Below are 15984 nucleotides of genomic sequence, written 5' to 3' on the forward strand. Positions count from 1 at the left end.
TTTGGTGTGGTGGGGAGTTAGGTGAGGGGTAGGACATGGTCAGGCTAGGTTGTGAGGCCCTTGAATATAAAAGCAAGAAGGAATGTAAAGCCCTCTACTTTCTGAAAAGAGCCACTTTTCAAGAAGAGGATGGCTGCCCTGTGGGGATGGGTGCCAAGGAAGAGTTACCCCAAGAGAAAGGGGGAGAGGAAACTAGAAGCCAGAAGAGCAGCAGGGAGGGAGATGAAGATTCTTTCCCTTCTATCTCCCAGAGCCTACAGGCACCTTCAGGTTAATAATTGCCTGAAATAAGATGAAAATGAGCACAGACCCCTGCCCCTAACACACCCTGGGATGGGGATGGGAAGAGAGACAGTTTGATGGTAATGATGCAGTGGGATGATGGATGCAATTCCCCTGGGTGCTGTCCCCAGGATCAGGGTGGGGCACACCCTCTTATGACTTCCCTGGTCCCTACCCAGCACCCATAGAATACAACTGATGGGAAACAAAGGCATGAGGCTTTCCCAGCACGTCGTGTGCTTATGCTGTCACATTTCCTTCTCCAGTTGGACAGGTGAAATATAAGGGATAATAAAATACACCCAAGGAATGTGGGAAGGTCAAAAGACAACAGGTAAGAGTTCACTGCTTAGCTTCTGATGCTCTTCATGGACTGCATGAAAGGAAACATCCCCAAATTTGGTGGGGGAAGTCATAATGCCTATGAAGAAATGTATGAATTTGACAAAGGTTTGTGTTGGGAGTGTCTGTAAAAAGATACGGCACAGTATTAGATTCTTAGAACTGCTGTAACAAAGTACCACAAACTGGGCGGCTTAAAACTATAGATACGTAGGGGCACCTGGCTGGCTCAGTCGGTAGAGCATGCGACTCTTGATCTCGCGGTTGTGAGTTTGAGCCCCACGTTGGGTGTAGAGATTACTTAAAAATAAAATCTGTAAAAAAAAAAAAAGATTCTTACATTAAAAAAAAAAAAACCCTACAGAAATGTATTGTCTCACAGTAAAACTTCAAGTCTGAAATCAAAGTGTGGGCATTATGTTTGTTCCCTCTGCAGCCTGAAGGGAAGAATCCTTCTTGGCCTTTCTAGCTTCTGGTGGTTGGCTGGCAATGCTCGGCTTACAGCTGCAACACTTCAATCTCTGCTTCCATGGTCACATGGTACCCTCCTCTCACGTCTCCGTCTGGATCTCTCCTCATAAAGACACCAGTCACATTGGATCAGGGCTCACCCTAAGGACCTCATCTTAACTTGATCTCATCTGCAAAAACCCTATTTCTAAATACTGTCACATTCACAGGTACTAGAGGTTAGGACTCAGCAACTTTGGGAGGAGGGGACCCAATTCAACCCATAATAGCATGTAAAGGTGCCTGTGCTGGATCTGTGGAGGTTGATCAGACCCAAACCTTGCCACCTGAGAACTGAGGGCCCACTGATGACCTATTCCTATCGTGGAGGTCAGAGAATAAAACTAGGAATCAAACTAGGAAACCATGGCCTCATTCAGTGAAGCCATTGGTTTTCAAAGGGCGGTCCTGGACCAGCATCATCATCATCACCTTGGAACTTGTTAGAAATGCAAATTCTGAGGCCCCATCCCAGACGGGCTGAATCAGAAGCTCTGGGGGTGAGGCCCAGGGAATCGTTTTAACAAGCCCTCCAGGTGATTCTGATGCACACTCAAGTTTAATAACCACTGACCTAGGGGTCCTGGCTCAGTCAGTTAAGCATCTGCCTTGGGCTCAGGTCATGATCCCAGGGTCCTGGGATCGAGCCCCACATCGGGGCTCTCAGTAGAGAGCCTGCTTCTCCCTCTCCCTCTGCTGTTCCTCCTGTTTGTGCATTTTCTCTCTCTCTGTCAAATAAAAAAAAAAAAATCTAAAAACAAAAAAAAAACACTGACCTAGACCAACCCCCCACTGAACAAAACAAGTGGGAAAACTGAGCCCTATAACCACAGTATTACCCCCACTTACTGAGCACTTACCATCTTCCAGGCAGGCCCTTGCCATGCATCACCTCATTTTGTGCTCACCCAATGCAACAGATACTGTTGCTCACCCCATTTCATAGACAAGAGAGCAGAGGCTTGGAGAGCCTTACATTAAAAGTGAGTACAATTCCAAAGCCTCACAGCTATTAAAAGATGGTACGAGGATTAGAAACAAACACCCCAACAGATCTGGCCAGACCCCAGCTCAGATCTATTATTTTACCCGTCCTGGTTGGTCTTGGCTGGGGGAGACTGGATCCTTGGGCTCCCAGGCAGTTTGGGGCTAGCTCTGCCCTTGAAGAGCTTACAATATGTGGGAAACCAGCCAGAAAGAATGAGTCACACCTCAGGACACCCTCCCTGGCCTCCACCACTATCTCTCCCTTCCTGTCCTTGCCTATCTTAGCCCTTTTCATCCTGGTGCCCTTTGGCCAATTTCTTGTCTTTCTCACTTACCCCTCCCCTGAGGCAGGTGTGGCTCTATAATGTTCACAGTTCTATCACCCATGCCTGGCCCAGAATGTGGCATTAGTAAGTCTTCAATAAATGCGTATTGAACAAAAGAATAAATTTTGGAAACTACTTCCACCATACTTTCTCATTTTCAAATGCCTTACTGGCAATACATATATCATTGGATTTGGTAATTCCACATTTAGTAATTTGTCCCAAGGAAATGATCAGACACACATGCACAGATGTATAAATAAGAATGTTCGCTGTAGTGCTATTTACCATAGTGAAAACTGTAAATAATCTATACATTAGAGCATTGTGCAGTTATTGAGTGCGAAGTTCTCCAAGGCTGATCGTGCAGGGAAATGCTTACCATAGGGCATTAGGTGAAAAAGCTGGTCACAAAGCTATACATATGATTCTGATTGTTTTTTCAGCACTACTAATACATATCTAAAAAGCCTGGTAGATGGTCACTAAAATGTTAACAGTTTTGGTTCTTAGGTAATAATATGTTCAGTGGTTTTAATGTTCTTCTCTGTGTTTTTCTGAATCTTCCAAGTTTTCTACAATGAATAAGGTGTCACTATTATAATTGCAAAAGGAGTATTTGGGATTCTAAATGTGCCCAACAAGCTAAGGAAAAGGGGAAGGAATAGAGGTTCTGGGGTCTAAGGAGTACATCCTTGACACCAGGAGTCTCACAGATATCATGTGACCTGACCATCCTATTAGCCTCCTAGACTCTCATTCCCATTTTATAGATGAGAAGACAGGTTCAGAGAGGTAAAGTAACTTGCCCCAGGTCCCACAGCCAGGTATGCTGGGAGCCATATCAGGGCTCATTCCATCCCACTGTTTGTACACATATACATACATACATGGAGTGGAAATTTTTTTTTAAAAAATACAAAAAGCTCTAATTTTGCTTTTAGAGTCTCCAGGCCACAGGGCTTCTGGGCCTGGCCTGTGGGTCCTATGCATAACATACAGTGACAGAGTCATATACAGTACATAGGACTCTACTTGTTGGAACAGCATTGGACATCTGTTGTCTCAACCAATACTCACAGGTTCCCCATGAGGTGGGCAGGGAGGGACAATCTCCTCATTACCTTGTAGAGCAAAGGCATTGTACCTTTGAGAGAGGAAGTGAGATCTGGTCAAGGTCACTTGATGAATGAGATATGGCTGTGTAAGCTGCTTCTGCCCTCCTCCCCCTTCCCCCCCCCCCCCCATTTATCATGGCCCTCATACCACCCACCCCCTGCCCATGCTCCTCCTCCCTTATAAACAACAGTGAAATCCAGGAGCCACTAATGCCAGTGAGACCAAAGAGTAAATTTCTGGGCAGTGAAATCAATTCATTTTTAAAGACAGCACATAATTGAGACAGGAGGCACCTGAATGGGGGTATCGTCTTTCCCAAGTTGACCGGAATGGGCTGCTGGGGTAATGGGGGCTTCACCTGAAATGGGCAGAAACGGGCAGAGTGCATCGGCTCCTCTCACCTGCCTGAGTGCCCAGCACTCCAGAACCCGGAGAAAATTGCTGGGTACAGGAAGGAAAGAATTAGATCAACTTGTATGTGGTTGTTAAAGAGGTAATAGTTTCTTCCAGAAGGTACAAAGGAGTAAGCCTTAGTGTCCCTCCCACCCCCATTCTGCACCTTCCCCACCCTTCCTGTCTCCCAGTCTCCTTCTGGGAGGCAAACACTCTCCCAAGCCTCTCTTAAGTCCTTCCAGAGAAAGTCTTGCATATATGCAAATGACAATCAAATTTAAAATCCACTTCCTCCCCCTCTCCGTGCTTTTAGACATGTTGAATAAGGGACTCAGCAGCACTGGATTTTTGTCTTTGCTCTGTCACTTGCTATTTTCCCTAACTCAACTTCTCTAAGCTTTACTTTCCTCATTTGTAAAAAGGGGCAAAAATCCACCTAGGGTTGGTGTGCAGATGAAATTGGATGCAAAACTATATGAATAATTCTAACTTTTTAATTAAATACTATAAATAAACATGGAATAGGCCTGGGTCACTCTGAAGAGGTGAATCAATGAAGTAGCTACATTTGGAGCCCCTCCCCAGAGCTGAGAGTGTTACAACTCCCCCAGGAGAAGTGTGGCTGCTTCCTCTGGGACTGAGCAAGCTTTTGTCTTCTTGGTCTGAGGATGACAGTTCTGGCTTAGACTTGGGGCCTTGACAACGTTGCATTCTCTGTCACACGCTGATTTTGGAGGCCCCATCCCCTGAATCTCTATCATGAGTCTCCTGCTGCCGCCTGACAGTCGTATTTCTAGTAAGGGTGGCTTCCAGCTCCTGGGTCAGAGAAAGGCATCTAGGCAGGGCTAGGAAATCACTGACTGACCTTGACCCAGCCAATCAGTTGTTGATTAATCTCCACAACTCTAACTTGCGGAACTGAGGTTCAGGGCCTAGAAGAGGGAAACTGAGATAACCACAGAGATGTAGGGGAGTCAGGCAGACAAATGGCTGATTCCTTCACAAGGTCAGCCAAGAGCAGGGCCTGAAATAGTCTCCTCTGATCAAGGTCAAATGGCCCTTCACCTCCTGTTGGGTACAAGTCACTGGCTGGGATCATTTGTCTGTCCTTCCATCCACCCATCTATTTGTCTTCCCAAAACTGCCTGCTGAGGCCTAGTCAGAGACAAGGCCTATCCTTGGCACAAGGCCACATCCTAAGATGAATCAGATTGGGCGGCCTAAAGCCAGTGGGTGGAAGATAGAGGACGCCCGGGCAAGGAGGGCACGACAAAGACCAAGGCTTGCAGGTGGGCAAGTGTTGGGCCAAGGCAGGCAGTGAGGTCGAGTACAGGGTGGAGGGCCTGAGTTCCCAGCAGGTGTGCCAAAGGTCATGAAGAGTCAGGGAGAGGAAGGACAAACAGCAGGCTGTAGAGGGGCAGGCAAAGAGTCCTGCAGGGAAGGAGGAAGCAGTGGAGAGAAGAAGAGGGTGGGAGGCAGGGTCTCAGGCTTGGTTCTGTGAGGGAGCTCTTGACCATCTGTCCTCATGCCCGCTGGTTGATGCTACTTCCTCCCCACTCCCCCTTTGGGGTCAGGGGTCTGGATTGCCAGTCCTGTCCCCTCTCCTACCCCAGACTCCTAGACCCCCATTACTATGGGACCCCTGCCCCCAGCACCAAAGAGAAGTGGTAAAGAGCACAGTGTCTAGAGTGAGACCATCTGGGTGGGAATCCCTTGCATGCTGCGCAGATCATTTTACCTCTCTAGGCTTCAGCCCTCTCTCTGTGAAAGAGGCTTCTTGGAAGTACCACCAAATGTTAGGGTAGCTAAGAGAGTTAGATGGCAGGAAGGACCCACAGCTTGGCCCAGCACCTGCCACAGTGTCTGGTTCCAGTTCTGGACACCTGATGGTCAATGCACTTTGCACTTTAGAGGGGACTCTCCAATCCCAGAGGACTCAGGACCCAGAGTCCAGGTCCCCGGTAATGGGATTTGCGGCTCAGGGACAAGCCCCGGGATGGGATGGGATGTGGAGAAACCAGGGCAGTCCTCAGCACAGTACAGTTCGGAGCCTGTACACGTGAAAAGTGGGGAGAGTCCTCTAGCCAGGGCGGGGGAGGGGAGATGGGGAGTAGGGAGAGAGCTTTAGGTCCCCAGACCCCCCACCTGGACTCAACTCTGGGGTTCAACTGGCCTGCGGGCCGGCGCGGGCGGGGCACCGCTGGCCTCTTTAGCCCTGCTGGGGGTTGGGGGGGCGGGTCCCCCAGGAACTGCTCCTCCCGCGCGCCGCAGCTTTAAGAGGCTGCTCGGCGGTAGCGAGCGGGCCGAAGCCGCAGCCGGAGCCAGCGGAACTGAGCGGAACAGGCAGGTGCACGGCTGCGGGGACAGCAGCGGCATGACCGGCCACCACGGCTGGGGCTACGGCCAGATCGACGGTAGGTACAGACCCCGCCGGCCCCTACCCTCCGGATCTAACCCCCGACCTTCGAGCCCAGTCGGATTTCCTGGACCCGCAAGCCCCCCACCCTCCGGCCGGACCGGGACCCCGCTCTGGTCCAGCGCCCATAACCCAGGCCAGCTGCCCGGCCCGAGCCCCGGCTCCCCGGCTCCTGGCCCAAAGTCCGCGCTGCGACCCGGCCCGCCCCGCCGCCAGCGAGCCACCCCGCGGCTGGGCACGCGTCCTGCCACCTCCTCCGCGCAGCCCCTGACTGCCGTTCTCGCCCAGACCTGGGTCCCGAACTCACTCACCCGCGGCGGGCACAGGGGGCGGAGGTGGCCCTGGGCAGCTGGGGGCGGTCGGGGCGGGGCGCTGTGCGCGGGTGTCTGTGCGGGGAGCGCGCACGGCGTGTGTGCGGGGACCTCCCGGGAGCCGAGCTCTGCTGGACAAGGGCGCTGTGTCCCCGGGAGAGTTTCCCCGCGGAAGTGTCGGAGCTTTTGTCTTGGCAGGTATGTGAGGGAAGGGGGAATTTGGGGGTGCACGCGTGTGTCTGGGTGTCTACATCGAGTAGGGTGTCTGAGCACGTCCTGGTGTGAAGCGTGGGAGCGCATGGCCCACATTAACCTCCTGTCTGGGAAAATAGCTCCCTGATCCTGCCTCAGTTTCCTTAGGATGCAGAGGAAGGGAGAAGAGGCAGAGGTGAGAGCCAGATGGCTTGAATGTGGGTCTGGGGCAGGTCAGTTACATTTTGGGCTATTTTTTACCAAGCTGGGGTGGGGGTGTGGGGCAAGGGCTCCCCCCTCCATCCGGTGAACAATGAAGACCCAAGATCCATGCTGCCAGAAGGAAACCCCAGGCAGGGTAGGTGGATGTGCGGAGACAGGGAAGTGTTGGTGAGAGGAACACGCCTCATCTCCCCTTTTCTGGGAATCACTCTTTGAGGGAGGGTGGAGGTCCTGGGCTAGTCTCGCGGTTAGGAGGTTGCAGTGGGCCAGAGGGAGCTGGGGAGGTGCTGTGATGTGTCTGGTTCCCTCTGGGACATAGGGACATAGGAGCATACTTTGGAGGGGAGACGCCCAGATCTGGGCATGGAAAAGCTAGAGACATCCAGCAGAGTTGGAGAGAGAGGCAGAGAAGGGGCAGGTTGAGAGAACCCATAGAAGATCATCTTCCCTCTAGCACCTGCTCTGAACTAGGTTCTGGGTGCTTCCTCCAGAAGTGGAGTCCCCTGACTGTTAGTCCTGCCCACCAGCTCTGAGCATACAGTATCCTATATGGCCTGCCCCATGGGCTTGCCACCCTCAGGCCACTGCCCCTCACCCAGCCAGACCTGGGTCATTCAGTCTAGGGGCAATGAGGGAGGGAAGGACAGAAGATAGAGGTGCGGGCATGCAGCATGCTCGCAGGACTTCAAAAATAACCCAGTGGGTCTGGGCCACGATTCTGAGTCATCCACTGGGGACACAGCTCTGTCGGCACCTGCTGCTGTTTTCTCGGGAAAACTTAAGAAGCCAAAAACGGGGAGAAGCACCAGCCGGCAATAGCTCTAAAAATAGGTTGTATCTCAGGATGTTCCCCAGGGAGATGCCGAGCCTCTCGGCTGCAGATGGAGCCTCTGGGAGGCAGGTGGTGGGCGCTCGTGGGTGTGCACGCAGGTGTGTGTGTGTGTGTGCGTGTGTATGTGCTTGCACGAGCATGTGTTTTGCTGTAGTCTTTTATTGCAGACCTGGGTTTACAACAGTGGGTGTTTGTGTGTGATGGTGCATGTGCGTGTGTCAGGTACAGTCGGCAGGACTGTGTGTGTGTTTGTACTCATGTATGTTGCTGGGCCTGGCCACTCTGAGCCCAACGAACCCAGGTCACTGTACACATATGTGTGCACACATGAAATTCTCTACAGATCTGTAGGTAGATGCCAGGGGAGGGCAGTTGGGGCTGCCCATGCACATGCTGTATGTTTATATCTGTACCCAAGTTTGTGTGTGTGTGTGTGTGTGTGTGTGTGTGTGTGTGTGTGTGTCCGCGCGCGCATGCATGAATGGTCCTCAGTTCTTTCATCTATGAAATGGGGATCATGCTGGTTTCTACTTCACAGTATGGTTGTGAGGAGCAAGCGCATGTCACAGAGCCCAAGCTAGGTTGACTTTAGCTTTTGTTATTGTAATCACAAACACCAACACAAACGTGCTCAAGGTGTGGGAAGAGGCTAGATACCTGGTAGGGTCAGGTCAGGGACTTCAGAGGCCTGGGGTTCACTGTGAGCATGCATTGGGAGTTGGGGAGGAGTCCCTGCCTAGAGCCGCCTCTGGGCTTGTGGCTATATTGTGCTCCTTTCCATGAATTACCTCTCTGGGCCTCCTATCACCTCTGGGAGGAGAGTTTTAGTGAGGCCATCTTGCAGAAAGGAAATGGAGGCAGAGAGGGAAGTGGCTGAGCTGGGACTGGACAGCTCCAAAGCAGAGGCTGACATCTGAAGGGATATCGGGAAGACGGTCCCCCACGGGCGTCCTCGGCCTGCAGCCCAGAGATCCCAGCTAGCCCGAGCCCTTGCCCTCTCCCCACCTGCAGGCCCCTCACAGTGGCACAAGCTGTATCCCATTGCCCAGGGAGACCGCCAGTCACCAATCAACATTGTGTCCAGCCAGGCTGTGTACTCGCCCAGCCTGAAGCCACTGGAGCTTTCCTATGAGGCCTGCATATCCCTCAGCATCACCAACAATGGCCACTCTGTCCAGGTGGATTTCAATGACAGTGATGACCGAACTGGTAAGTGGCCCTTGCCAGAGGCTGGCCCCCCTCCCACTGGGGTCCTCACCCTGCATAGGGGCAGGCTCAGGAAGGGCAGGTTGCTGTGGTGGGGAAGGAAGGCTCTACCTCTCATCAGCTCTGAAGCCCTGTGCTGAGCCTCAGTCTCCTTATGCATACAATGGGAGCAAAAAGACCCTCTTTACCTCTCTGCGGTCATAGAGAGGAACAATGAAAAACGGAAGTGATGTTTGTAGTGCTGACATACAGCAGATCCTCAAGAACTGTGAATTCCCTTCCTTCTCTTCCATTTACTGCTTTAGGTCAGGTTTGTTTTCACTCCAGGCCCTGTCACTGACCTGCTGTGTGGCCTAAGGCCAAACCCTCCTCCCTGTGTGATCTGGCCAAGCCCAGAGACAGAAGGGAGCTAGAGTGTTCTGTGTGCCAGGTCCCTTGCTAAGGTCTTAGGAGGCTCTTTTATTCCTCTCAAGAACCCCCCTCTAAGATGGGCAAGCAGAGACTCAATGAGCAGGGAAGCCCAAATCAGCCTGGTCCAACTCCAAAGGTCTTGTCTCCAGCCCATCCTCAACCTCAAGATTCCAGCCAGTTGGGCCAGAGGAGGCCAGCAGGAACTTATGACATCTGTTTACCCTGGGTTGAGAGTCTAGGTTCTTTCATAATAAATTCCTAGGCAGAAGCCTCAGGAGTGCTCCTCAGTGAAGAGATTTTATCCTTATGAACAGGCCTATGAAGGGTGGAGTGGAGCAAGGAGGGAAGCTGCTAGAGTTTCTTGTGTAAGGAAGTAATTGGTACTCTGCCCCTCTCCACCTCCCCCCCCCCCCCACACACACATACAATGAAAGCACACAAGGGAACTTAACGTTTCAAGCAGAAAATCAAAAAGCAGAGAAGAGGAGGGAAGCCAGAGAAGAGTGATCTTAGTTGCTTAGCCCTGAGTTCCCTGGTAGGCTAGGAAAAAAGGGAAAGAGGACCAGCTATAGTTCTTATTGCAGAAGGGAAGAAATCCAGCAGACCCTCAGAAGAGAGACAACCCTTCCTGGTACAGAATTTTTAATAAAGCCTCTCACCAGAGCTTGGGGGAGGCACATGGGGCTCTTGATGACCCTAAATGACAGTTTTTAAAGGAACAGTTTTCATGTGACTGTACCTTCTAACAGCCTTCAGAGGGCATTGAGGCTTCACCTCAGTAGCTTAGTGAAGGCCATTGTTGTCGGGAAGTGGGGAGGAAGTCCAAGGGGGCATGCCTCTGGATCGCTGATCCAGTGGCTTACTTTGAGGCCTGGCTGGGGCTCCGTCTCCTACCAGAATGCCCAGGCTTGAGGAGGCAGGGAGTCAGTGGAAAGAGATTGAGCTTGGGAGTGAGACAGTTGGGGCTCTGCCACTCACCAGTTGTGTGACTTTGGGCAGGACACCTGCTTTTCTGAGCCTCAGCCATACATCTGTCCAATGGGGGTGATAATATGTTCCTCTCAAGAACACTATGGGGTTGGTGCCAGCAGAGTGCTGAATACATGGTGAATGCAGAGTGAGTGATAGTATAATCTATAGTCAGGACAGAGGGAGAGGGCTAAAGGAGCCAAGTTCAAGGGGTTAGGTAGGGAGTTTATTCCCTGAGAGACCACACTGCAGCATCCCAGGTGGGGCATGCTCAGACAGGTGGGCCCCCAGAGGTCATATCAGGGAGCTCAGCCTGCAGGCCCTCCTGCTCCTGCCTCCCCAGGATGGGACAGCCTGATCGGGCCCCTGCCATGGCCACCCTCCCAGACTCCCTTTGTCAACCCTCTAGGAATGCTATGGACAGATCCTGCTTCTTGGATAAGGCCAGGTAGCAAGGAAGGGCCTTTGGACTGTTGGGTCATCCTCCTCCTCACAGGGCCCACAAGGGGCAAGGCCCTGCCCTGGTCACCCATTCTGGACAGGCCTCAGAGTGGAACTCTGAGCCTAGGGCCGTCACCTGATCCAAGGGCTCACATTCAGGCCTCACTGGGGCTCTCTCCACTGCCAGATCCCTTTCACCTGGAAATTCAATCAGTCCCAGGAGGCCTTGTGCATGGCCCCAGCTCACCAGGTATCAGGGTGAGAAAGTCACAAAACCAGCACAAATAGGGACCTCCCAAGAGGCCACGGGAGATGGCCTCGGCCTGGCCATCAGAGTGTGGACCCTCAGGAGCTGGTCTCTGGACAACACCAGGTCCTGAGAACGCTCAAGGTTCCAGGGAGACAATGTGATCTGGCGAGTAGGGGCTTGGGCTCTGGCCTTATGAAGGATATACAGGCTTATATCCTAGCTCAGTGCCTTGCTGTGTGACCTTGGCCAAATGCCTTGCCCTTTCTGTGCCTCATTTTCCTCCATTATAAGATAGAGATAACAATAGGTTCTGTCCCTCATGACTTCTATAAGGCTTCTAGAAGGACTAAACAAAAGAATCCTTCTAATCTAGCCCTGGGTCAGGGATCCAGACATGAGAGGCCTCTTGTTAGCGGTAATGGGGGCCTGGGAGACAAGGTCCCAGCTTCCATGCAAAAGTGGGCAGGAGGGGTGCCTGGGTGGCTCAGTCGGTTAAGCGTCTGCCTTCCGCTCAGGTCATGATCCCAGCGTCCTGGGATCGAGTCCCGCATCGGTCTCTGTGCTCAGCGGGGAGCCTGCTTCTCCCTCTCCCACTGCCTGCCTGTCTGCCTATTTGTGTTCTCTCTCTCCCTCTGTCAAATAAATAAATAAAATCTTTAAAAAAAAAAAAAAGTGGGCAGGAATGGGGAGGATGGCCAAGTGGACTGGTGTATTTTGTCACTATCTCTGCCACCTGCAGGGCCCCGGGGACTGGGTGAGGATGGACCCAAGCCTAGTTAGCCCAAAGAATTTTCCAAATGAAAACTTTCTCCTGCCCCTGGACACTGGCCTGGGCCTGGCATCACCACCTGCTGGGAGGTGTGGGATCTCTCACATCAGTGACTACACACCCCACTTCTTCCTGCAGTGGTGACTGGGGGGCCCCTGGATGGGCCGTATCGGCTCAAGCAGCTCCATTTCCACTGGGGCAAGAAGCACAGTGTGGGCTCAGAGCACACGGTAGATGGCAAGTCATTCCCCAGCGAGGTAAGGGCCCTCTACCGGAATCCCTGTACTGTTTGGGGAAGGACAGGAGAGTCAGGGACTTGATGGGTGCTTGGTGTGGGGCTCTGGAGAGGGTGAGGAGGGGCACCCAGGGGGTTTGGGAGAGACACCTTCCACCTGCCCCCAGCACAGGGTCTTCCAACTGAACTCTGCCCATGGATATCCTGGTTTGTATATCCAGAGGGAGTTTTCTGAAGGATAAGTCCGGTCCCACCACACGCTTGCTAACAACCCTTTAAGGACTGAGCCTGGCATTCAAGGCCCTGCACGTAGTGGCGTTGCCTGGCCTCATCTTTTCCTGACCTCTCCCCCAATTGGCCGGCATATGACGAATCTCCTGTCCACACCCAGCTCTTTCAAACCTCCAGGCTTTTTGCCTATGCTAGTCTCTCTGCCTGGGGTACTTTTCACCAGGGTTCCATCTGATAAGCCCCTGTTTACTCTTCAGACTCAGCTGCAGGCACCACGTCCTCCAAGATGTGTCACTCGGAGGGCCATTATCTATCTCACAGCTCACTGAGGGCAAGGCCCGAACCAGATTCCTCTTTAGGTCACCTGGGGCTCAGGAAAGGGTTGGGCCCAGAGCAGTGTGGATGTTATCTGTGACCACTGGGGGCTCCATTGGGGGCTCTACGGGCCCCTCCCAGAGGCCTGGGAGGTTTAACAGCCTTACCCCTCTTGCAGAGGGGCCAGGAGTCCAGTGGGAGTGAGGGAAGCCTGGCTCTGAGCTCCCATGGCCCCTCGGAGGCGCTAAGCACTGGCCTTGCCCCTATAGCTGCACCTTGTTCATTGGAACGCCAAGAAGTACAGCACCTTTGGGGAGGCAGCCTCAGCACCTGATGGCCTGGCTGTGGTCGGTGTCTTCTTGGAGGTAAGGGGTGGTTACTGGGGCCAAGAGGGGCACGGGAAGCCTGGCGCTGCCCCTTGTTCCAAACATGGTGAGTGCTGGGCTCACTCTACCCTTTCCCTGACAGACAGGGGATGAGCACCCCAGCATGAACCGTCTGACAGATGCGCTCTATATGGTTCGGTTTAAGGTGAGACTGGGGGTCCATACCCCTGACCCAGGGCAGCCTGGCGGGAGGGAGGAAGAGGCTGGAGCGGAGGGTGGGACCAACCACCGCTCCAATCTGACAGCAAACCCCTGCTGAGATGAAGGGTACAGGCGAGCAGCCACAGTGCCCCCCAAATAACTCCTCTTCCCCAGCGTCAGTGGCCTCGCGGAGTGCCCAGCACATCACCCGGGTGGGTATGGGACTGGTAAGATGCTTGTTGAGTCAGTGGCCATCCTACAGGCAGCTAAGGGCAGTTGGAGGATGTGGCAGAGACAGAACATGGAGACCAGAGGGCTCTAGGAGCAGCAGGGTTTACATACCGGCAAACAGGTGGACAGGGCCCAGGCCCGGGGGGAGACGGCATCTGGTATCACAGACCTATGCCCACATTTGCATCAGTGGGCCAAGGAAAAGCCTAAATCCTGCCAACAGCAAAGAGTGGGGAGGATGCTGGTCTGGTCCTAGTGGCAGGTCTATGCTGATTCCTGGGTTTGCCTGCCCTGCCCCAGGGAACCAAAGCCCAGTTCAGCTGCTTCAACCCCAAGTGCCTCCTGCCTGCCAGCCGGCACTACTGGACCTACCCGGGCTCCCTGACGACACCCCCACTGAGTGAGAGCGTCACCTGGATTGTGCTCCGGGAACCTATCAGCATCTCTGAGAGGCAGGTGAGTTCTCCCAGAGTCCCGGGTGAGATGGGAGGATATGGCACTCAGGGCCCATCCCAGGGAGTGCCACCCGCCCAACCGACAAAGCTACAGCTTATGGTCCCACCATCAAGGCTCCCATCTTTTGCTAATAAACATTTAGATTCCTTGTTTTGTTTTGTTTTGTTTTAAAGTAGGCTCCATGACCAACATGGGCTTTAAACTCATGACCCTGAGATCAAGAGTTGGATGCTCTACGGACTGAGCCAGCCAGGCGCTGCCCCCCCACACTTTTTTTTTTTTAACATTTAGATTCTTGGTTGGGAGTTTGCTTGATTGTTAGTCATTAGGACATAACCACAGGCTAAGAGGGGAGATCCCTGGATCCTAGGATGATCCCTACTGTGTTAGAATCTGAATCCTGCATTTGTTGATAAGTTTTAGCTAGATGGATTTGGAAGTAGAGCTAGGTGGAGCAGGGGCCAGGTTCAGAGGCCCCTTAGTGGGTGGATAACTGAGGTCAGGATCCCAAAGAGAGAACAAGTGGGGAGGAGTGGGGACAGGACCTAGGAGTAAGAGGAGGGAGAGGTGGAGCCAATTGGCCAGGTATGCCAGATGATGTGTCTGGGATCAGAGAGGACCACAGCACCCCCATTCTGCCCTGAGTATCTCTTCCGCCTTCTCAAGATGGAGAAGTTCCGGAGCCTGCTTTTCACCTCAGAGGATGATGAGAGGATCCACATGGTGAACAACTTCCGGCCGCCACAGCCACTGAAGGGCCGTGTGGTCAAGGCCTCCTTCCGGGCCTGAGCCGCCTGCCTGCCCAGCCGGCCACTAGAGCACCATTTTCCCAAGGGCTTCCATGTCAGCAGACACCAAACCATCCGAGGCTCCCTGCCTGGGGGGTGCTGTGGACCACCCCCTTCAGCTGGCTTGCTCCTTGGCCACCCTGGAGGATTCTTGATGGGACCCTCAAGTCAGGGGACACCCTTCAGCTGGGGACAGGAAGGACAGGAGCTGAGCATGGTCCAAGCCTAAGGCTGCCTCTGCTCTCCAAGACCCAAAGGCCCCTGGGAATCTCCTCCCGTCTTGCCCACTGGCAGCGGCAGCAGCCCCACCCTGAGCTCACACTGTGATGGACGAGACCCAGCTCTCTGGGGCAGGCACCTGGCATTGCCAGGAAGACTCAAGCAATAATTAGAGGGGGGCAGGGCTGCCCTCTCGGCGTTACCTCTTTTGCAGGCCTCTGCCATGCACGCACCTCACTGCCGGGCCATTAAAATCAGCACCCAGCCTGCTGGAGATGACATGGCCTTTTCCCTCCAGCCACCTGCTGCCCTGGGCAGACACTGGCTGCAGCTTCTGTAGTATCTTCCCTCATCCCCACCCAGCCACCAAAGCCACCTACATGACAATCCATCCATGCAAAGATTAATAAACTCATTTATTCATGCAACAACTACCCACTGAGTGCCTGTGCTGTATCAGGGACTGTTCTAGGCATTGGAGCAACTGACGGTGGTGAGTCAAGCAGAGTATGTGGGGAGGGACAAGGGTACTGAGCGGGTGAGGGTTATAGAGAGAGCAGGGCAGGGGCCATGGGAGCAGAGAAAAGGGGGAGGGCCTACCTCATCTGGTGAAGAAAATTAAATTCCAGCCAGTATTCCAAGGCAGAGAGAAGGGACCAGAAAGTTTGAAGCCAAGGGGAAGCAGGTGTGCAAGCCTAAAGGCGAGAGAGAGCCCAGAGTGTGGAGCTGAAAAGGACCAGGGACGCTGGAGCCCTGGGGGAGAGGCTGGGACTCTCCCGAGGCTAATGGGGAGTCACGAAGAGTCTGGGGTAGAGGCGGGGCAGAACCCCATGTGCAGTGGAGGAAGATCCCTGGGGGGTGGGGATGAGCAGGCAGGAGTGGCAGCAGGGTGGAGGCAGGGGCCAGTGGCCCGGAAAAAGGGAACAGGATGGTAGAGGTAAGGAGCAGCGGGGCTGGATAAGAAAAGTTTAGGAGGTGCAGCCCAAAGATAGGGTTTGGCTATC

The 15984-nt window shown here is 53.4% G+C and overlaps 1 protein-coding gene across 1 annotated transcript; it reads left to right on the forward strand.

Moving 5' to 3' along the window:
• The first annotated feature begins 6231 nt into the window (after positions 1-6231).
• Positions 6232-15435, forward strand: CA7 (carbonic anhydrase 7). Its single transcript, XM_032424322.1, has 7 exons — positions 6232-6373; positions 8944-9141; positions 12117-12235; positions 13029-13124; positions 13228-13290; positions 13818-13973; positions 14640-15435. Exons 1-7 carry the CDS (start codon positions 6334-6336, stop codon positions 14760-14762), a joined length of 795 nt encoding a protein of 264 aa, XP_032280213.1. The 5' UTR covers positions 6232-6333; the 3' UTR covers positions 14763-15435.
• Positions 15436-15984: the final 549 nt, after the last annotated feature.

The sequence above is a fragment of the Phoca vitulina genome, unplaced genomic scaffold, assembly GCF_004348235.1.
Source record: "Phoca vitulina isolate PV1807 unplaced genomic scaffold, GSC_HSeal_1.0 scaffold30, whole genome shotgun sequence".
Lineage (NCBI taxonomy): Eukaryota > Metazoa > Chordata > Mammalia > Carnivora > Phocidae > Phoca > Phoca vitulina.